Here is a 24,283-nt window from a genome sequence, read left to right as displayed (position 1 = left end):
TAAAATAGTCAGATTTTAATATACATGAAAAATAAAACAAAATAAAATATGTGTTTATAGATATCCCTCCGTTCATTTTTATTATCCATTTTGAATTTTGTATGTTTCTTAGAAAATATGTAATAGTTAATATGGTTTTTATTACAATATTTATATTAATTAATATATAATTTGAAATTTTGAAAAATGAATAATTAATGTTAAAAAAAATATAATCTTAATATATAAAATTAAATGAGAAGGGAAAAGAGGGGGTTGTATTAAATTAAATGTAGTAGGCAGCTGCCTTTCATTAAATCATATTGAATTCACTTAAATGCAAATTAAATCGAAGTGGATGAATAGAAAGAGCAAATGCATAATGCATTTAAACACCTCGCTTTCTACAAAATTAATTATCTACTTTAATTTTGCTGAGAGTACCGCCGGCCTCTTCATTCATCCATCCATCCTTTTTAATGCTTCTCAACCTCTTCCTTCCTTCATTTACAAATTACAACCACCATCCTCTTAAAAACAACTTCACATATACTTTCTTCGTTTATTTTTACTTGTTCACTGTAATTTTTGATATGATATTTTTTCAGAAATAATATAATGATGATTTTACTATTTTATCTATCTGATACTTTTACTTGTTATGTTTCGCTTCTCAAGAATTAAACGGCATGAACTTTATCCAACTATGAGAATGATTGCAACTTGTGGTGTTCTTTTCGTATGATTTTCAAATATCTAAATTAAGAATTAAAAATATTGAATTAATCTAATTCAACTTATTTATGAAATTAATCAAATTGACTCTCATAAAGCAAAATGTGACAAGTAAAGATGAACATTTTTTTAATATAATAAATTCAATGTTATGAAAAATACATTAGATTCTGAATAGTATAGTTAATAAGGGGAATTTTTGCATATAGCCACTCAAAATAACTTAATTAGTTTTTATAGTTATAGTTTGCTAATTACAATTCGTAGCTACATGTTGGGGGAGGAGAGATGCGAGCGAGATTGGGAGAATAATTTATATAATTCACAACTATTATTAAACAAAGAGAGTATTTGAAGTTCTTACTCACAAATATGACATTAATGTGGTTAAAAGAAATAAGTACATTAAACTGATAGGAATAATTACAATAATTAAAGAGTCAAATTATCCTTTACTTAAGTATTTTTTTAAGAGGTGTGAAAAAACATGATAAATATTTAGAAAGGGAGGAAACAATAATCTTCATTTAGGAATGATTTGTTAGTGCCATGCACAATGAAGAAGCCTAACCATCAAATGTTAGACTAGTGATCATTATTAGTGGGAGGAAATAGGTGAACATAATTCATTTTTAACACGTAATTATCATTTTTTGTCATACATAATAAAAAAACAATAAATTGTTGTTGATCACCAATAATATAAAATAATAATAATCAATAATAAGCTAGAAATAGACCAAATAGAGCGAACAGGAAACAACAAACATAATTAAATCTATTTATAATAACCAGAAAAACATATTATCTAAAATGAATTTGTCAAGAATGGAGTTTTGAATTTTTTTTTTCTAAATTTAAAAGAATATAAAACTTCTAAAATGCTAAATATATAATTGAAAGCAAAATACAAATTTATCCTTACGCAGTACGCATTCATATTAATAAAAGTCTAAATGAGTATAGAAAATCGAGTTAGAAAACTACTCCCTCCGTCCCTATTTACTTGTCCATATTTTCTTTTTTAGTTGTCCNCTAAATATATAATTGAAAGCAAAATACAAATTTATCCTTACGCAGTACGCATTCATATTAGTAAAAATCTAAATGAGTATCGAAAATCGAGTTAGAAAACTAATAGAAAAAGGAAAATAACATATAAATAAAAAATAATAATAAGGACAACTAATGAGTGGTGAGGTAATTAGATAATTGAAAAGCTTTATTGCAGTGTACTTTTATCAGTGGACCAATAATTACAACCGTTTAATTGGCGTAAAATTTTGGCAATACAAATTCATGATCAGCAGTTAGCGTAGAAAAATAACTTAGATCAGATTCAGATGGTAACTTGACAATTCTTTCATCGTACATTATTTAATTAATAACTTTCTCACTCTAATAAATATTTCTGCAAATGTGTAAGAAGATAAAGATTTAGTTTCAGATTATTTCATTTTGTTTTATTTTTTCCTCTTTTCTTTGTTGACGTATGATTTTCTAATTAGTTGATTAAAATTTTAAAAAAAAGAATAGAGGACGAGTATACCAATTATTTTGTTGTCGTATACTTAACTGCACTTGATATTTACGTCATTGTGGATTAGTGAATCCAATCTAACTTAATTGAGAATACCCAGACTTTGTTGTTACTTATTCAAAAGTTGTTCTTAGTGATTCGATGGATAAAACTACTGTAGTAACATAACGGATTGATCTTCCTCCAGAGATTATATCAATGAAAAAATTGACACCTTGCAATGTTGGCTCTTCGGCTAAAAGAAAAAAAAGTCAGAGTGATTTTTCACTTATCTAGTGGAACATTTGAATGTAATTATGGAGATCTTCTTTAAATTTTGAGTTCGAAAAATATAACAAGGAAATGTTAAATCGAATTCTTGTTTAAGCAGTAGATATCATTCCTACATTGTATTAATTTTGATCTTAGATTTTCGTATTTTAATTCTAACATATTCAATGATTACATAAAAATGCATATATTAATTAAAGGTTAAACGTGCGTGTTTGACCAATACCACAACGACCAAAATCAATTTCGTCAATATTTAAAAATAGGTTAAATATAATAATTTTGAAATTATTTAATAGCTTTTATAGGATTTTACATATTGCCTACAGATTAAATAAACAAGAAAAGATGGAATCATGGGTACTCATGTGAAATTTCCGACTATACGTGGTTATCACTTATCACTTATCTCCCTAAATTGATATTATACTGTTCTATGGTGAATTTCTTCTTTTACTTGAAACATTACTCTGCTCATTTATTTTTACTTGTCTATAATATTAAAAACAAAATTTTATGTTTTACATATTAAGAAAAAAAAATATTTTTCTTTTAACATAATTTACTTACGCTTCAAATATTTTCAATATCTAATAAGATTATATATCAGTTAATAAGAATATTATGATAACATATTTATATTAATTATAGTATTTAAAAGATGTGCGTATTGAAAGTGAACAAATAAAAGCCAATACAAAAAATATTTAAAACTCATGTCATGTCTTTGACCTTTGGGTCCATATAAATTATGAAGTTTTTAATGGCCAAATTAAAGGTCGAAATTGTGAAACTCTTTATATTTATGAGTACCAAATTGATTATAGCATTAATATTTTGTGGGACTATATGTCATTTATTGGAATTTTGAAAGCCGAGAAAAGCGGTCAAATGGCAATTTTATGCATTTAATTCTTCTTCAGAGCTTTATAGTATTATATATATTGGAGGGTCCCATTTTTAAATGAAGAATTATCTCAAAACTTTCTTCTAATATGAACTCACCTGCTCATGGCTGCTCTTTAAATAGTTTGATAATATAGGCGAATTCAGAATTTAAATTAAGAAAAAAGGTTTGATAAATTTTTTAATTTTTTCACGCAGGATTAATATATCTTCATAATAAAAGTGATTCATATATATTTTTATTATTTTATGAATGATTCACATGTACTTTTTTTCTCTTACGGAATTCAAAAATTATTTTTTTTAATCAAAAAAATAATTCACGTAAGAGTATATTTGATCCTTCTCACATATTTCTTTTTGGTTTTTTTAATTCAACGACTAATTTGAATTTATTATTTTCTTGTAAAATTTATTATAGATGTCCTAATTTTTTGTACATCTATAAAAATTAAGAGACTGTTTGATATTGCTGCTAAAAGTGCTTATTTCTAGAAGAACTTTTTAAAAATTGATTTTTGGAAAAATGTTTATAAAAAAATCAATTTGTGCTTGACATATTCAATTGAAAATTGTTTTTGAAAATAAGCAATTTGTATTTGATTAATTTTTTTTTATTAAAAAGTACTTTTGAGAGTTAAATCACGAAAAATGGCAAGTATCAATAATATGCTTTTAATATTAAGATTATTTTATAGGGAGAAACTATTTTAAACATCTAATAGAGAAAAGGCTCAAAACAGTCCTTCATCTTTGGGTTAAGACTCAAAGTCATCCTTGAATTTTCACATGGAGCATTAATAGTCCCTCATGTTTGCAATATTGGTGCACTTTTGGTCCTCCTTCAAAATTTTGTCTATTTTTAACATTGATTTTATTCATAATTTATGCATGAAGTGTTTAATCGTCATTTTATATATTTAGTAGAAATAATAACTTTATGTGAGAGATTGTGAGAAGAAAAACACATTATTTTGTTTAGTAGAAATCGTATTGCATGTAAAGTCGAGAGGTTCATCACAACGATTTCACGAGTACAAATTTTCTTTTCTTGCAATGTCATATGTTAAAATGTTATTAGCTTAGCTACAATAATATTTATACCGAACAGAACAAGGTGCTCTTCTTCTCACCTTCCCTCACATAGAGTTATTATTTCTACTAAATATATATAAAAAATGATGGGACATTCCTTACATAAAATTATGAACAAAATTAATGTGAAAAAATAGGCAAAAATTTAGGGGAGGACCAAAAGTGTACCAATATTGCAAACATGAGGGACTATTAGTGCTCAATGTGAAAACTCAAGGATGACTTTGAGTCTTAACCCAAAGATGAGGGACTATTTTGGGCCTTCTCTCCATCTAATACAAAAGCTTTAATTACATTTTTATTTTAATTAATTAAAATATACATATTCAAATTTTCAATTAATATTGTACCTATATTGTACCTAGATTATATTGTTGAAAATAGTGGAAAGAGGATTTTTTTTTTATTTGTTACCTATTTTATTAGGATTCAGTCTTTAACTATTATCCTTTTTTGGTTATAATACTCTAAAGTTAAAAAAAAAGTCAAATTAAAATAAAATAATCCGAAATTAAGAAGAGAAAAAAATGTTATTTATTAGGAGTACTTTGTTTTTGGTGAGCTGAAATATTTAATTATTACTTTTCTTTATTTTTTTAATCCTACAAGAATATTGTTGTTATCTTTATTTATAATTCAGTAAAATATTACGTAAATTAATATATAAAATATAAAAAATAATATAAGAACATAAAATAAAATAAAAAATTTATTATATAAAAATAAAAAATAAAAATCTTGAATGAAACTTAACCAAACTTATGAGATATGTTACTTAAGACGAAATTTCGCAAAGAGCCACTATAATAGACTTAATTAAGCTCCTTAGCTATAGTTTACATATTTACTAGTTGGATCTATAATTTAAGCTGCTATGGGCGACCTCGTTTGTATAATTCACGTGTACACTTGTAGTGTATTTATATAATTGAGTTATTTTCGTCTGTATTTATATAAATTGGTTAGTATTAGTTGATTTGTATTTATTTTTGTATAGACTCAAAATAGCAAATTTATACAAACACAAACATCTGAACTTTAAACAATTATACAAATTACATTATACAAAAGTTATACAAATTTCAAAAACTATATGTTTCTAACTGAAATTTGGTTGTAATGTTGCCTAGAAATTAGTGGCGAATGACAATTAATTCAAACTATAACTATGTTAACTAATTAACTAGTATATGCTTGCTTATTCACATATTTCTCCATTAATTAATGAAGGATATATTGATAAATATGTATATATCTAAGAGGTATTTTAGTTTTCAAAAAAATAATTTTCTCCTTGTTTTTATTTTTAAAAAACAACAATTTTTAGTTTTTTCCTACAACAGAAAAACTGTTTTTGCTTTCATTTAAAAACAGTTTTAACGATTTGTCAAGCACTTATTTTTCCTCAAAACAACTCTTTTGACCTCTCAATAACTATGCCAAATAGACTCTAAATTACAGTATAGCAACTAGTTTATATTTTTTCTCTTACTTTTTTTTTTTTTGTTTCACTCTTGTTTCTTTTTATTTCTCTTATTTTACACTAAAGAGTGAAAGAAAAAAATGAAATAATAATAAATAAATTATAATTAAAATTAAAAAATAATTTATGTTTGAAAAAGATCAAATATANGCTTCCTTCTTTAATACGTCTTACATATATAATGTGAATTTGAATTACTCGAATTAATATATTTTAAGTTAAGATTATTGTGACAAGAAAAGTAATATTAAATTGAAATAAAAAAATAAAAATAAAGATAATATAATTAAATCACCCTTTTAATTAATATTTCTTAAGAAACACGCGGAAAAAAAAGAAAAAATGACAAGTAAAATAAATCTGAGAAAGTGTATGATTAAATAAAAAGAAAATCATAGTGCGATTGCAAGTGTATTTTATGATTTCTCTGGAACGTCGAATGCAAGCATTCAGAGATTTTAATCATTAATGGGCAAAACAATTTGAAAACGCACTGAAAAGAAAAAGCATTAATCATTTGTCTGCAAATTCTGAGAATATTTCAAAGCAAAGTCTTGACCAATGATGCTTCCACTTCTATAAAAATAAATAAATTGAGAAGTATTGAAAACACTTTTAAATCTGACGTAAATTATTGACAAAAGTGAATAGAGAGAGTAGCAAGGTAGCAGGGGCGGCTCAACGTAATTGGGGGCCTAAAGCGAAATTTCAATTTGCGGCCTAAAATATAAATACACTTCATATACGTATTTATTCAAAAATAAAATAAAATACACTATTAAGATGAAAATTATTAGTACTTAATATTGTTTTTTGAGTTACTAGTTTTAGGTAAGAATTTATCAACTCAACATTGAAAAACATCCTTTAAGTGAGACAATTATTATATGTATTGTTAACATAATGATATAAGTAATAAGTTGATAAATATTAAATAAAGATAAGAGTTAGAAGTTTAGAATCATAGAATTTGACTCAAAAAGTTGGTGACTTGGTATACCTCATTTTAATATGCTTAGAGTAACGCTTGAAACTAAAATTTAAAAAGAAATAAAAAAGAATTTGTAATTCACTTTGTTCAACACTTTTCACTGTTAATTCTTATTTTTAATAAAATACAAAAGATGTTAAAGTGGATAAAATAATTTATTTTTAAAAAAATAATACTTTTTATCATAAATAATTAATTTTTCTATAAAAAATTTAACACATAATTTATTCTTGACAAAAATTTGGGGCCCCCGGAATTTGGGGGCCTAAGGCAAAGGCCTTGTTTTTGAAAGCATAGAGCCGGCCCTGTTCGACTAAAATTAAATTGCTCATTATTTATTGTGAGCGTGACAGTTTCAATAAAAAATTCATTATATTTAAAATTCAAATTCAAAATTTGACCAAATTGCTATACTATCAAAGCTAAATCGAGTGTAATTCGAACCTAACAAAATTACTTAATAGTTAATACTATAGAGAAATTTGGTAAAAATTTCACAGGACACTCTGTTCTGATCGTCTCAATTAATTAGTATTCATATTATATTTTACTTTGAATGAATACTCTTAGGTAATAGGAGTATTAAATAAAAGTGTCTATTTTTTCATTTTTCAAAATAAAATTCAGATCTATATGACTTGAAATTTCAGTTAACTTTTACATTCATTTCATCAATCATTATATACATGTCGAAATGCAGACATATATAGAAGATTTTTTTTTTTTAAAAAAAGTGTTAAATAAGTTTGTTAGATTTGTTGTTTTGATAGATTGATGGTTGTTCTTTATCATATATGAAATTTATGTTTAAAATTTAAACTTAATTATTTGGAGCAGATTTCGATGTTGGATTGTTGAAATTCGAAAAAAAAATTGGCAAAAAAATACAGACACACATAGGGAAATTTTAGTCAATCATATTATTGTGAGGAAAAATCTTTTGGCCCGAAAATTTGGTCAGAATAATATTTTATCGATGTTATTTTACCTTTTTAACTTTAATACCTTTTAACTAATAAATGGAAAAAACATCAGTTTATTTTAAAGGGAAAATTTTCAAAACAATAATATTTTAGCTTTTAATGGGACTCCTTAGCAATAGTTTCACTATTTATTTAATATGTCAATATTTTAGTTTGTTAAGGACTGAGTTATGTATTTATTTTATTTTGATTAATTTGAAAGAATACAAATAATTAATAACAGAATAGAGAAAATCATGAAACAGAAAATTTCAAAAAAGGTAAAAAAAATTAAAATTTAACATTAATAACGTTTTTGAAAGAGCATATGTTGCCATTTTTCTTTCTAGCATTTTTTCCCTTTGTTCTTAAGAATTTCAATTATTTTTTTTGAAAACAATAGTTTGTATTTTATATCTTATATGAGTGGAAGTGTTGGAAAATTTCTAATGCCCTCTGTTTTGGATATTTATATGTTTGAACTTCTTTGAATATGCATGTGTACATCCGAAATGTATTCGAATACCTAATGATATGTATAACTAATTTAAAATACAAAATTGGTATTGATTTATGATGAATACAACTCTTTGGCATTCTAGTTCAAGTACAACAATAAAGGCAGTTGTGAAGTATATACCAAAATATAAATACAAATTAGTTGTAAATCGAAATGATATTGAAAAATACAGTTGCGATGAATACATAATACATATAATAAGTTGTATTCAAAATAAATTGTATTTATATTTCAATATCCAGTTTTGTTATATTATTATTTCACTTTAAATTTGCAGAAAGTACTTTCTGGCTCAGTTTTTATTTCAAAATATGAAGTTGTATTTCAATATCATTTTGTATATCAAACGCAGAATGAATACCAATAATTTTGTATTCCCCTTCTTGTGATGTATTCGTCGCACAATTTTATATATTATGTATTCATAAAATTATATTGCTTTAGCCAAATAAAATACAAAATATGTCTTACTAAGTTTGTATTTCAAATATCAGATTGTATTTCAGTATGATTTTGTATTTCAAACGAAAAAATGAATACCAATAAATTTCTGATTGATTCCGTCATTGTAGACAATCAGATGCTTTCCAAAAATCTAAAACCCTAAAAGAAAATTTTGATATTATCAAAATATATGTATTAAATATCAAACAAAATAAACATATAAATGAATTTCTAGATTCTACAAAATCTGAAAAATTAAAAGAAAATCACAGAAAAAATTGAAAAAAATTGTTTAAAAGAATAAACATCTAAAGTACATAAATATTTAATGAATATCTAAACAAAATCACATAAAAATCAAAAAATTTGACTGAAAATCCTTATATACACCATAATCGGTGATTTTAAATAGCAAATCAAAATAAATCTAACTAAATAATGGAAATTACCTTGCCAATCGAGAAATCTCTTGAATTAATTGAGAGATTTCATTTAACAATCGAGAAAATTTCTTGAATTAAAATCTATATTTTGATGAACAATTTGTGAGCACCTTGAAGAAAGAGAATCTGGAAACGTGAAAGGTGGGGGTAGAAACGTGAAAGGTGAAGAAGGAAGGTTAATGGGTATTGATTTAATTATTTTTTTTCGTTTTAAACGGTTATTGGTTTAGAATTTGGTCCAATATAGGACTGTTTTCATAAATAAAATTTGAATAAATATTATTTTCTAAAAATATTGCCATTCTGACATTTTAAATAAATATTTTAAAGTGTTGTTGTTTTGACTAATTATGTTAGGTATTATGACTTAATTGCTAATTTTCCCAATAAAAAAATATTATAGTTTTTTTAATTTTCTGGCCAAATTTTCTAGCCAATTGTGAACCTTGTAAGAGCTTATGGGCTAGAGACACTAAATAAGACTGACACAGTTAAAATTGTTAGGCCGAAAATTTTGGAAAGTTTTATTTGAGTTCTACGTCCAATTGTCATTTGGTTAAAAAAGACTAGGAGTTAGAAAGAACAGTTTTATGCATATTGAGAAGAAGCTGTCTGTTCCTCTCATTCCATTCATATCGCTATTCTTAGTTGTTACTTTTAATTGCAATTCAAGAATTTAAGTGTTGCTGTTGTAATTTAGCTATTTGATTATATAATGTTTGAGTATTTATGTAGAGAATTCAAATTTGTTTCATTGGTGCTTTCATTGAGAGTTGAGCTCAAATTTGTATATAACACGTGCTTTAGTCATGTATGACTGAAAATCATGCATATATATAAAAACCTAAAATAGTGCTAAATGAGTTTGTTAGATTTATTATTGATGGTAAATTGATAATTGAAGTTTATTCTTATGATATATGAAACTTGTGTTTCAAACTTAACCCTCTCCGTCCACATACAGTGCACCTCGGCCACCTCACTCTGAGATAGAGGATCAATTAGGAGGGTTCGCTGTGATGTAAGAGAGACAAATGATATACTTTATTATTATTATTAGATAATTATATATATTTATTATGAAAAAAATGCAATGGCTTGTAGACTTGCTTTGCCGCGGAAAGCTCAAGTGAAAACCTATTAGAACTGTGGGCCTCACCCGTCTATTACTCGACCTTAAGTAACTGAGTTTATTTGAAGAAGATTTGGGTATTGAATGATTGAAACTCATAAAAAGTTTTTGTCAAAAATAATAACAATCCAGACACACCATTGAAATTTAAACCAATTTTTACACACACTTCAATAAAAATATCTAAAGTCAAAAGCTTATTTTCAACTTCAGTTCATATATGAATGTTCAATCAAAACCCTAGATAAAGAATCTAGTTATTCAAATATTGTTTAAGAACATAACATATAATTTCATAACGAACAAGTAAAAACAGTGTTAGCCGAATATCTACATTTAAAAAAAAAATATTTTTTTTAAAAATAACATACTTAGAAGTAACTTCCAATACTCTCCAATTTCCAGCTCCCACCAAATATAAGCTCATGCATAAGTACAAAATGTTAAATATAGGATATATTTCACGTAGACAATCTAGCTTGATATATAAGTATATATTCACTGAAAAATAAAACAAATGAAGGCACCAAAATTTTCAGTCAATTTAATGTGTGTTCATTAATTATATACTTTTATCGTATTTAATTTGTTTAATAAAAACTATGTAATATGTATACATAAATATAGCTTGAAAATTTTAGTTTTCAACCAAAAGATTCAAAAATTTCTTTATTATTTTAAACCATAAGACCAGATAAACAAATCGATACAACGACTTATCACTAATAAAGTACTAAATATAAACTTCTATTACCCAGTGATCCCATTATGTTAAAATTCCTCTGTTTTTTAAACTTACAAAAGCAACTGCAGTCATACACACATATAACCATTTGGTATAATCAATTCAACTTCTTTGCTGTGGCACTAGGACTGATCTCTTAACATATCTACCCCAAAACCAGTGCTGTTCCCACACTTGATGCATCGAATTTAAGGCGACGCCTTTGGTCTCAGGCATGAACATCACAATAAACATGGTCATGACAAAAATCCAACCAGCAAAGAACAAGAAAGCACCATATTTGAAGTGACAGAGCATGGCTAAGAATGTTTGAGACAACACGAACGTGGTAGCAAAGTTTACAGCCACACTTATGCTCTGCCCCGTTGATCGAGTGTTCATTGGAAATATTTCACTTGGAATGAGCCAACTTAGAGGACTCCATGACCAACCAAAACCAGCAGCATAGGTGCACATCAGGGCTAGTACTAAGGCACCATATTGTTTGCTTATGTGTTTGCTTCCGTTTTCGCCAATAGAAGCTGCAAGTGTACAAGCAATGGCTACCTTCACGAAGATTAAATGAAAAGTAATTAGCATAATAATTGAAGCTAGATATACAAACTAATCTATTTTATTTTTCTAGTATAATTTGAAGTTATTTGTTTTTGCTGGTTAACTTAACTTGATAGTGTAAGAAATATAAGTACTAATGCAATTTAAATGGTTATAACATGTTATAACTCTATTTTTATGCTACCTTAGTTGGCTACTTATAAAAAGTTACATGTTGTCGTAAGTCAATTTAACCTGATGGTATAAATCATTTATACACTTCGATTTAGGGTTGGCAGGGGGACCGGGTCGGCCCGCCCCGGCCTGCAATTGGTTCGAGAACTGGCTTGCCGGACCCGGTCCCATCACTTTTCGCAGGTTGGGAGGGATTCGGGATAGGGGACCGGTTAGGGGCCGGTTCACCCTTTGGTCCAGGTCGACCCGGCCCGGTCCCGGCTGAACCGACCGGTTTCGTGGGATTCTTTTTTTTTTTTTGAATTATATCCGTTAGGGACCGTTGGGGAAACGGTTAGTGGGCCCCCCAACGGATTTATTCACCTTTTTCACTTCTCCAACACCCCCTATCACCCCCTACTTTAAATACTTTAATTTAAACCCTCAAGTTATCATAAATACACTTTAACCCATTTTTAATATTATAAATACCCCTCTATCCCTTATTATTTCTTACAAAATCATCTATACTCTCATCTATTTTCAATATCCTCTCAGTCTTAAGTCTCAATTTTTGATTCCATTTAAGTCTCATATTATATCATAATACATATATTTCAATTCTAAATTTTCATATTATATCATAATATATATAATTCTCATATTTGCTATCAAGTATTGGAGTTCCAAATTACAAGTTACAACAAACTACAACCTTCAAGAATCGGTTATTCGGTTATAACGTCTGTATTAACGCAGACGTTTGGTACATTCGTTTCATAATATTTATATTTTATTTTTCATCGTTAATTTTTGTATTATTATTATTATTTTTATATTGCACTTTACATATAATTAAATATGAGTTCTAGCAAAAAAGATATCGGTAAAGGAAAAGAGAAAGAACCAAGTGACATTAATAAATTATTTAATTTTAATAAAAAAAGTAGTAAGGAAAAAAATAAGAGTAAATGTGGTGGTACTTCTTCTAAATCAATGTCTAGAGTTAGATTTAATACAAATGATTCTACTTATGTTGATGATACTTCTTATGATATTGATTCAAATGTTCAACTCGATCATGAAATTTTACAACGAATTTATGGTGATAATCCATATCTTGATGAAAATTCAGTTGAAGAAGTAGAAGTTGGTTCGGGAGAAGATGAATTAGAAGATACACCTACTAGTCCGGTGACAGAAGTTTCAAATGAAACTACAAATTCAACGGAGCAAAATTGTGGACGCCCACCCCTTATACCTCCTACAAGGGAGAAGGTGAAGTATCAACGCCCTAAAACTTCTGTTGTGTGGCAATATATGATTTTAGATAAGGAAAACTCTATTGCTATTTGTAATAATTGTAAGCAACCTTTTAAACATAAACAAGGTGGAGGTCAAGGTGGGACGGGGGGCTTAAATAGACATTTGTTATCTTGTGTGCCGATTCAATATAAAGAAGCTAAAGCATTAGCCAATAGAAAAAAAGGAATTTCAATTAATGATTTTGATATTAATGTTAATGAATCGGTAGGGGCTTCTAACATGGTTCAAGGAACATTAGATCCTTCTAACCCCGGTGGTCCACTAACACAACGTAAATATAATAAGGAAAGAGATAAAATTTAGCTAAATGGTCTCTGTTTGTGGTTTGCCTTGTAGTTTTCCGTCACATCCCGATTTATTGAATATATTCAACAAACTTATAATCCTACTTATAGAGGTTTTTCAAGAAATACTGTTAAATCTGATATTTTTGTATATCAAGGTAAACATTGTCAATATCTTCGTTGTATATTTAGCATATTAGATTATGGAGTGTCAATAACTTCGGACATGAGTCATAGTGTTAATGGACATGATTATTTAACTATTACAGCACATTGGATTTCTCATAACTGGAATTTGCAAACAAGAATCTTAAGTTATAAAGAATGTGTAGAGAAAATAACTGGTGCATATTTAGCTTCAAATATTTTGAGTGTTCTAAATTATTACATGCTTATAGATAAAGTAATGTCTGTCGCATGAGATAATGCATCTAATAATACAAACGCTGCTAGTATGTTAAAAGTTAGATTATGTCCAATTGATGTTAAAACTTTTCATGTTAGATGTGTTGCACATGTATTACATTTAGTTGTACAAAATGGTATTTCATTATTTGATTGCGGTTGTATGAAAATTGAATATGCTGTTGCCTGGATTTTTATGCTCATAGAGCTGCTAGAATTAGGGAATTTAATGAGCGTTGTGTATTATGTGATTTGCCACCAAGAAAAATTCCAAGACATTAAAACAAGGTGGAATTCTTTTTACAAAATGCTTTCAGTTGCTTACGAAAATAAAGGATTCGTACAAACGGTGTTTAATGCTCATAATGCTGACCCATTAGATAAAATTTGTGAAGAAGATTGGGAAGAAACTAATGAACTATTAGAATTTTTAAGACTTTTTTATGATGCTACAACCATGTTTTCTGGAATTTATTATCCTACTATTTCATCAGTATTAATAAATATTTGTGCTATTTCAATTCAATTTTCTAAATACAAAAAAAATGAAAAATTTAGAGTTGCAATTGAATGTATGATTTGAAAAATTTAATTTTTTTTTTCCTAGTCCTCAAATTTATTTAACTGCTACCTTACTTCATCATGACTATAAATTACAAGGTGTGCAGGGACTTGTTGACACTTTTTATGATACTTTAGAAATTTTACCGGAAGAAATTCCAACTTGTGAAATGTGCAAGTCTAGTATAAAAGTAGAAGCAATATTTTTGTATGAAAAATATTGAACTACAAGAAATACTCAAGGAAAAGTTGGTCACACTTCTAATCCTCAAAGTAAAGCTCGAATTTCAAGTTATATGCGAGGTTTTCTTGGTCTTAATTCTACTAACCGTGATAATTTTGAAGAATATCTTAATCAATCTTTAGAAACAGTGGAAGACAAAGATGACAATGAAGATTTATTAGCATGGTGGAGGAGGCGGAGCATTGCATTTCCAATTTTGAGCAAAATGGTTCGTGATGTTCTAGCTATTCAAGCTTCATCAGTTGCATCGGAGGCTGCTTTTAGTGCGGCAAGGTTTCAAATTGGCGATCATAGACATTCATTGGCGGAAGAAAGTTTGGAAACATCAGTTTTATTTAGAGACTGGGTTAACGTCGAGAGGAGGAATCATAATTTGCCAAGGTTAAGTTCCAAACAAGAAGCTTGGATTAATGCGATAATTGAATTTAGTGATGATGAATTAGAGTCACAAGAGTTTCTAGCAAGTTTGCCAACATCGGAGGATGTTACCGTCGATATGATGTGACTATTAGAATTGAATTTTAAAGGAGAATACAAATATTAGATTACATCCGAGAACTAATTGAAACAGAACCCTTCCTAGAAGGTGCCTGCGTAAATTAGTTACTCTAATATTTGTAACAAATATTAATTTTACATATGAAAACTTATTGAAATAGAACCCTTCCTAGAAGGTGGCTGTGTATATTAGTTACTCCACTAATATTTGTAAATTGTAACTTCTAAGTTTTAAGTTGCAATTAGATTTTACTGAATAAATTTGAAGGCTTTATTCAAGTCTTTTTTATATAACTATGTCTTGCATTTTAATTTTAATTTTAAAATACTTAATTTAAAAATTGAAATTTGACATTTGAAATTTCAAGTTAAATTCTTTTAAACTATTTAAAATACAAATTTGAACTTCTCAAATTTGAAATTTGAAAACTTAAGCATTTTTTATTAGCTAAAAATGTTATTGAAAACTAAATAAACTAAAAATGCTATTTAATAACATATTCAATACAAATAAATAAACATATAAAAAAAAATAAAAATCCCACGTCCCATCCCATCCCGTCCCGCCAAACCCCGTCCCATCCCGTATATATAGTGGGACGGGATGGGACGAATTTTTATCCCCCCAATCCCGGTCCCCCAAAATCCTGGCCAAGGCGTCCCCTGTCCCGTCCTGTCCCCCAGTCCCCGTCCCTGTCCCCGTCCCCTTGCCAGCCCTACTTCGATTGCACAAAACATGAACTCATTAACCAGTCATCACTCGAGTTTTAACACGTACCTGGCAGATGAACATTTGTACTCCGCCCTGTATGAAGAGAAATCTCCGTCCAAATCGATCAACAATGCAAGTAGATACAAGGATAGAACCAACGTTTACTACTCCAAGAATAATAGCACCAAGTAGAGCTGAGTTATTTCCTAAACCCACTGATCGGAAAAGGACAGGTGCATAGAATGCAATGATATTAATCCCACTCATTTGCTGGAAAAATGGTATGGCAATGGACATGACCAAATGAGGTCGATGTTGTTTCTTAAAGATTGTCACAAAAGGCTCTTCCTTTGAAGCTCTTGCGATTTCACAAGCCTTAATAAGATCAGCTAACTCTGCTTCAATTTCAGTGTTGTTGTTGGTTCCTCGAACTTTTGCTAGAGATTGCTTTGCCTGCTCGATTTTTCCTCGCTCAACTAGACTGCTAGGTGTATCGGATATGACAAGTGCACCTGCGCCAAAGCATTTGGTCACAAAACATATATTTGAAGCCTTCAACTTTAGGCCTAACAAAATAGAGGCCGCGTAATAAAGTGTTAGGTGATTTCTTTTCATCTGCCTAAGCTTTAGTTTGTAGTATTACTCATTATTTGTGCCAGTGGGAGGTAGTAGGTACTTGAGGATATAGTTGAGGTGGTTTGCAAATTGAACCTGACAGAAATATTATTTAAAGGAAAAAATGAGAAGTGCTCCTATGGTCATTGTCACGGCTGGGACTATGGCCAGGCCGAGGGAAAGGCGCCATCCCCAGCTGAGCTTAGAGGTGCCATAGTTTATGCAATTTGCAATAAGAACGGCAAGGCCTATGAAGAATTGGAAGCCTGTGCTGAATGCACCACGCCATTTTGACGGTGCCATTTCTGACAGGTATACGGGAGTAGCCTTCAAATACATGCACAAATATCATGATGAAATACAAATGCAGAAAGTCAATTTGATCTATGTCCTGTAAAAGGAATTTAACGGTAATAATGACTGGTGATATACATAATTCTCACACTATTAGTATAAGATTACTAAACTCTATGTTTTGTTACCTGGTTAGTAAAGCCGACACCAAAGCCTAATAAAATGCGACCCAAAATGAGCATAAAAATATTTTGAGAAGCACCATTGATGAGTGCACCAGCAAAGAAAGTGCAGCCTCCTACTACCATTATGTTTCTTCGTCCTATGGCTGTCGTGAGGCAACCAGCTGCGAGAGATGCAACCAAGCCAGCAATGTAGAGTGATGACGTGAAGGCTGTTAAAACTTCACTGTTGTATACACAATACACATTTGTTTCAGCACCACCAGATGCTGCCTTCTTCAGTATTGATGGGAAGAATTTTTCAAGGAATGGCTTCATTGTTGTCACTCCACCTGATGTACAAATTAAATTGATTAAATCTCTGTGACAATAAGTTGCACAACATAGACATTCCAATGGTTAGTGTTAATTTCGCGTATGTGACTAATCATAACTTTTTATATATACTAGGCAAAATTTAGAGATCATATAGTTTAACTTATATACACCATCAATGTAAGAAATTCTTTACACTATCAGGTAACTCGAACAATATTTACAAGTAAACCTCTTTAAAATGTGGGACTTGTCATCTTGAAAATAAGACAGGTTACTTGTTACAACTTACAACAGGTAAAAGTAACCTGATGGTGTACATGAGTCTTTATTGCAAAACAAAAAGAGTTTTTCAGTGCCCAATTAATTCTTCTCATATCCTACGATTGCTAGCTGTTTCAGCGTCAATAACTGGAATTCAATCTAATATAATGGAAAATGAAAAAACAAACAAGCATACTTAACCTGAAATTCCAATATCAAATCCGAAAATGAGGCCACCTGATGCAGCAACAATGCTAGTGATGACAACAGCAGATGTTATCTTCCCATTAAAGCGGTTATCGCTATCTTGTCCATCATCAGCCATGCCACCAATTTCCATTTTCCCTTCTCAATTGTCAGCTACTTGAAGAGATCTAAAACGAAGTTTTATTTTTCAACATTAGTCTATATATAGAGTAGCTTGAAGTTGAAGACCAATTAATAGAGTATAGAAACAGAACATGTGACACCCCCAGAAAAAAAATAGTTACAAGTCCAGACATTTAAAACTTTGTTACAAATGGAAATGATTAAGGAATTTTTGGTGAGCTTTAGCTGTAAAACTTCCTCTTCTGTCAACTCAATGTTAGCTTGTACATAGTACACAGTAGAAAAAGAGAAGGGTAGGTAAGAGGAATACAGTCATAATTTTAAGAGGCATATTTATGTACACATTTTTTATTATTGAGATGTTTATTTGAGATTTTTCATTAGCTATAAGAATTATGCAAAGTTATCCTATTATAACATCAGTACTTATCAAACATGATATAAGTTTTTTTAAATATACTTTTTGGCACTAAGAGATTAAATAGTTACCTTCAACATTACATTGTATACACTCTAGTATAGAAACCAGACAAGCGCCCTAACAATACAACAATACTAGTACCAGTAAAATTAAATTGTGGACTTTCTTATTAAACTACTTACTTCACAACCACTCAGTAACAAAGGTCATTTCTATACAAAGACACCTAACGTATCAGGGATTATACAGCTTGCCTTGATGGAGGTTTATCTTATGAGTAGGTAGACATGGATCAATTGATGATAAACTACGAAAGATGAAGTGCATTGTAGGCCTTGATTTTGGATTTTCAAGCAAACATGAGGTTGCTAGTTTGATGATAAAAACCAAAACCTCTTTCACTTCATCTTCAGGATATGGAAGGTGTTCATCTAGCAAATCACTAAACTGCACATGATCTTTAGTCGATGAATTTACTAGTGAAGTAATGTATTCACCAAGATGCTTTCCTTTGATTATCTCCAATGCTAATACTCCAAAGCTATAGACATCACACATTTCTGTAACCTTCATTGTATATGCAAGCTCTGAAACAATGCAATTCATAAAAAGTATTAACATTTTAAATGTGTAAATGAAATAAAAACCATATAGAATTTGGGGCAATAGTACACAAAGTTTAGAAAAAAGGATATAGAATTGGACCTTACCTGGTGCAACATAGCCATATGTGCCTGCAANTTTTACTTCATCTTCAGGATATGGAAGGCGTTCATCTAGCAAATCACTAAACTGCACATGATCTTTAGTCGATGAATTTACTAGTGAAGTAATGTATTCACCAAGATGCTTTCCTTTGATTATCTCCAATGCTAATACTCCAAAGCTATAGACATCACACATTTCTGTAACCTTCATTGTATATGCAAGCTCTGAAACAATACAATTCATAAAAAAGTATTAACATTTTAAATGTTTAAATAAAATAAAAACCATATAGAATTTTGGGTTATAGTACACAAAGTTTAGAAAAAAAGATATAGAATTGGACCTTACCTGGTGCAACATAGCCATATGTGCCTGCAAGCACAGTGCAATTGGATGATTCTGGTTTGAGAAGCTTAGCTATGCCAAAATCTGAAACATGAGCTTCATACTCAGAATCAAGCAAAACATTACTGCTTGATATGTCTCGATGAACAATCGGTGGTGAACAGTCCTGGTGCATGTAAGATAAAGCAAAAGCAACACCTTTGATGATATTCACCCTTTTAAACCAATCCAATTTCTTTGACTCAACTTCATTGCTCAAAATACTAAACAAACTCCCCCTCTCCACATACTCATAAACCAAGAATGAGTGTTGTTTATTCGAACAATACCCATAGAGATTCACAATGTTCCGGTGCTTAATCCCAGTCAATGCCATTACTTCATTCATGAAGCTTTTGGGATGTGTGTTCTCAAATGAAGAATGAAGTCTCTTCACAGCTATATTCCCTAATGATGGAAGGTTTACTCCTTGCCCTATGCAAAATGTTGCACTAAACTCCTCTGTGGCGTTTAAGATATCCCTGTACAATGTCTTTCCATCTAACATGGATATCGAAAGCCAACCAGCATCCTGTATTTCAATGTCTCTAACTCTCCTTCTTTTATGACACATAAAGAGGACACCAATGAAAGCAAAGAGTAGTACTAGTGCTCCCATAATAAGAAGCACAATGATGAGGATGAGTTTATGTCCCTTCACCGTAGAAGATAGTTCACAAGGCTTATATCCTGTTACATTGCCGCAAAGACCTTTATTACCTTCCAATGAGGCACTGATAAAAGCTTTATTATTAGGGATTGGACCTTCCAACTCATTGTATGACAATACGACATCCTGCAAACCAGTCGAACTTTCAAATCCTTCAGGAATGCGGCCAGAGAGTTCATTGTGGGAAAGGTTTAGGTTTACCAAAACCTTCAAATTGGCTAGATGAGAGGGTATTTCTCCAACAAGAAAATTATGACTCAAATCAAGTACATTAAGATGAGTTATCCTCTCTATCTCAATTGGAATTTTCTGACCAAATTTGTTGTTGCTCAGGTTCAAGTGAAACAGATGCAGATAATTTCCTATAAACGTTGGGATCGGCCCATTCAATCTGTTGTCTGATAGATCTAGGGACTCTAACTTTGTCAGTGACCCAAGTTCCTCAGGTATATTGCCTGAAATATTGTTGTTTTGCACTGAAAGCTTAACCAGAGAGGTTAGTTTTCCAAATTCCTTTGGAATCTGTCCAATCAAATGATTCGATGAAAGATCAAGTCCTAGAAGCCCTTTGACATTTCCAATCTCTGGTGGTATGCTACCACTAATGTTATTTCTGGCTATGAGCAAATTAATCAACTTTTTGCATTTTCCCCAGTTGCTGTTGAGTTCACCGTGAAAATTATTATCACTCAAATCAATGAACTGAAGCTCTGAATAGATGCCAAAAGCTTCAAACAAATTCCCAGTGAAACTGTTGTTATTAAAGCGAACCCATTTGAAACTCGAACACTTGCTCAAGCTACTTGGTATCAGCCCTGTCAGTTTGTTATTAGACACTGTGAAGTTCTCAAGTTTTCCACCTTGGCAAAGCTGCTCTGGCAAATGGCCTGAGAACTCATTTTCACTCATTATCATCGCTCTCAAGTTATCCAAATACGCAAGCTCTTTTAGAATGGAACCTGAAAATTTGTTGGCTCGGAGTACTAGAAATTGCAAGTTTCTCAAATTGCCAAATGAAGCAGGAATTGAACCAGTAAGTTGATTACTTGATAAGTCCAGAAAAGTGAGGTTTTTTAGATTCTCCAACTCACTAGGAATTGTACCAGTAAGTTGATTATTGAATAAATGCAGATCAGTGAGGTTTTTCAGGTTCCCCAAATCACTGGGAATGGGACCAGAAAGTTTGTTTGTATAAAGGTACAAAGTTTTAAGCTTAGTCAAGTCACCTATTTCTCGAGGAATATGACCTGTTAACTGGTTACTATTAAGATCAATGCCAACAAGATTGACTAGTTTCCCTATTTCTGCAGGAATGGAACCAGTAAGTTGATTACGGGATAATGCTAGATTAGTGAGGTTTATCAGGTTTCCCCATTCACTTGGAATTGAACCAATAAGTTGATTATCGGCTAAATCCAATGCAACGAGACTCTTCATATTCCCCAATTCACTAGGAAGGAAACCAGAAAGGTGGTTGGTGAAAAGGTACAGAGTTTTGAGCTCAACTAAGTCACCAATTGTTTTCGGAATTTGATCAGAAAGATTGTTCATCCATAAATTTAAATTCTCAAGTGACTTCATCTTTCCTATTTCAGCAGGAATGGGACCAGAAAGTTGGTTAGTATGAAGGTGCAGAGTCTTGAGCAAAGTTAAGTCACCTATTTCCGAAGGAATACGACCTGTTAACTGGTTTGTACCAAGATCAGCTTCAACAAGATTAACAAGTTTCCCTATTTCTACAGGAATGGAGCCAGAAAGGTGATTCACAGAAAGATACAAAAAAGACAATTTCTTCAAATCCCCCAATGAAGCAGGAATTGAACCACTAAGAAAGTTAGTACTCAAAGTTAACTCAGTAAGAGACCTTAGGTAACCTATTTCTCCAGGAATGGAACCATTTAAATGGTTGTCAAATATGTGGAGGGTCTCAAGATTTGTTAGTGAACTGATTTGTGGTGGGATTGTGCCCGATATCTGATTGATGGACAAGTCAAGATAGACAAGATTAGTGAGCTTACCAATTTCTGGTGGGATGGTGCCAGAGAGCTGGTTGATGCTAAGATCAAGGTATTCAAGAAAAGGGAGAGATGAGAACGGAAAAGCATATAGTGTGCCAATGACACCAGCATTTGTAATTTTTAACATATTAACCCTACCATTAAAGCATATAACTCCATACCAGTCCCTACATGCATCAGAACTTCCCGCTCGGATTCTTGAAGAATTCTTGGCACCAGCAGAATTTAGTGTCCATGAAGCCAATAAGGAATTATTTTGGTTTCGGAAAGTTGCTTTCCATTTGAGGAGAGCAGCTGATTCCTCAGTGGAAGCAAAAGTAACAGTGAAGATAGTGAAAAGCTGAAGGAAAGAAAATATTCTGGGAACCATCTTGAATGCTAAAAGGTTTCAGTTGTTTGATTTGGTTATTCATGAACTTTGAGCAAGGTATAATTAGATGAAAACATGGTTGCTGATTACATTTCAAACCAATTGACCAAGCTTACAGCTTTTTTTTTTTTAATTGAAATTTGACCCAATTGGGCCGCTTTTATATATGTAAAGTACTCAAATTGTTAAAAAAAAAGAAAAAACGTCTGACCCAGCTTACAGTTGTTGAAATAGTAGACAAAATATCATCATCGCGGGCCCAAGAAGGTGTCAAAAGTCTGTTCCTTGATGTAACATATAATGTGAAGATTTGTCAAATTACCAATGCTAGGAGAAAGAGTACCCTACAGATTCTGGCTGGGTGACCCTCTGCATAAAACAGAACGAAAAAAAAATCAAACTTTCGAATTCCAAAGACAGAAAAAAATTTCATCTTTGCAAGAAACACTTAAAGCCAATAACCAAAATTTCCCTTCTTCTGACATTTTCTGGCTCCAGGGGAATACTACTTAGCAAAACTCTGATTCTAAACTTCTATAAATTTGCTTCGATTCGAAATGACTGCCATGGGCTATTTTTAAAAAACTGCAGAAGAAACTCAAAGAAATTTGTTTCACTAGTAACTCAAGCGAAATATCTCCAGTATTTTACAAGGTGCATGTTTATTGATGTTAGTTTCATACAACATTCTTTCTTTTTTTTTTGGGCAAATTTTTGGTTTTTATTTATTCAAAGTGTGGGGTTTTGGGCATTTTTCCCTTCTTACGTAGATAAATAAAAGTTCAAGGTTTGAAAAGCCTACTTTTGTTCATAAGCCCAATATTACGGTGCATATGTAAGATTTTCTTTTAGGTCTTATTTTGAGAAAATCACAAGAGTTAAAGAGCTGCCATATAGAGAGAATAGTGAGAGAGTGCAGATTTTTGCACAAGCTCTAGTAGCCAATTTCAAATCGCGATTTCCGCTTCGTTGCTTAACCGATTGAGCTGATTTTTGGATAGCTTGTTCCTTTCAACTTGATCTTTGATTGGGAACTGAGAGATGGTGATTTGGATTCCTGTAGCTCCACATTTTAGCTCGTGAACAGTAGCTGCGGGTTTGATGTTTGTGCTCCTTTTATTTCTCTAGTCTTTGGTACTATCTTGTAGTTGTGTTGCTCATTGTTTGACACTTTGTTGGTGACTATTTTGGAGAAAACTTTTGTAACTCTTATTGATCATAGTGGAACTTTGACCTTGTGATTTTTATTCTTCACACCGAAAAGGCTTTTCACGTTAAACTTTAGTGTTAAACTTTGGTGTTTCGTGTGTTGATTTATTTTCTTGCTTGGTTGATTTGTTTGCTGCCCAAACTGTTTTGTTCTTGCATTATTTTGTCTTATCTTGGTTCAAATAGGAAAAGTTTTGACTTGAGTTTTCTTTCGCTATCACCCTGTTGTGCACATTTATTTTGTGTTTGTCTTTACCAACACAAAGTTCAGTACATAACTCATTTGGGCCTATTACCCAAATCCAATAAACAAAATTAAAAACAAGAAAGATCAGCCCAGCCCCGACAAGCCCTCTGCTTTCTTTCTATATACGCGTCCCTAAAGTTTAGATTTACATACATCATTCTTTCACATGCATTGCAGTGTGAATCATCTTTTAGAAGTATTCACGGGTTGAGATTGTTTATGAACTAAAAGAAGTATGCAAAGAAATTCCTTGAAATCAGTATTTAGCAAATG

At 30.7% G+C, this 24,283-nt stretch overlaps 2 protein-coding genes across 2 annotated transcripts; both read right to left on the bottom strand.

Moving 5' to 3' along the window:
* Nucleotides 1-11,220: 11,220 nt before the first annotated feature.
* Nucleotides 11,221-18,442, bottom strand: LOC125852134 (sugar transport protein 5-like). Its single transcript, XM_049531863.1, has 5 exons — nucleotides 17,855-18,442; nucleotides 17,081-17,406; nucleotides 16,738-16,925; nucleotides 16,050-16,497; nucleotides 11,221-11,791 (listed from the first exon to the last, which is right to left on the bottom strand). The coding sequence occupies exons 1-5, from the start codon at nucleotides 17,991-17,993 to the stop codon at nucleotides 11,348-11,350; spliced, it is 1,545 nt and encodes a 514-aa protein (XP_049387820.1). The 5' UTR covers nucleotides 17,994-18,442; the 3' UTR covers nucleotides 11,221-11,347.
* A 196-nt stretch (nucleotides 18,443-18,638) lies between these two features.
* LOC125852130 (probable leucine-rich repeat receptor-like protein kinase At1g35710) lies at nucleotides 18,639-22,616 on the bottom strand. The gene is made up of 2 exons (XM_049531859.1): nucleotides 19,461-22,616; nucleotides 18,639-18,991 (listed from the first exon to the last, which is right to left on the bottom strand). The coding sequence occupies exons 1-2, from the start codon at nucleotides 22,552-22,554 to the stop codon at nucleotides 18,639-18,641; spliced, it is 3,447 nt and encodes a 1,148-aa protein (XP_049387816.1). The 5' UTR covers nucleotides 22,555-22,616.
* Between the last annotated feature and the right edge of the window lie 1,667 nt (nucleotides 22,617-24,283).

Source organism: Solanum stenotomum, unplaced genomic scaffold, assembly GCF_019186545.1.
Source record: "Solanum stenotomum isolate F172 unplaced genomic scaffold, ASM1918654v1 scaffold32579, whole genome shotgun sequence".
Lineage (NCBI taxonomy): Eukaryota > Viridiplantae > Streptophyta > Magnoliopsida > Solanales > Solanaceae > Solanum > Solanum stenotomum.
This window is presented reverse-complemented; position numbering and strand designations above follow the sequence as displayed.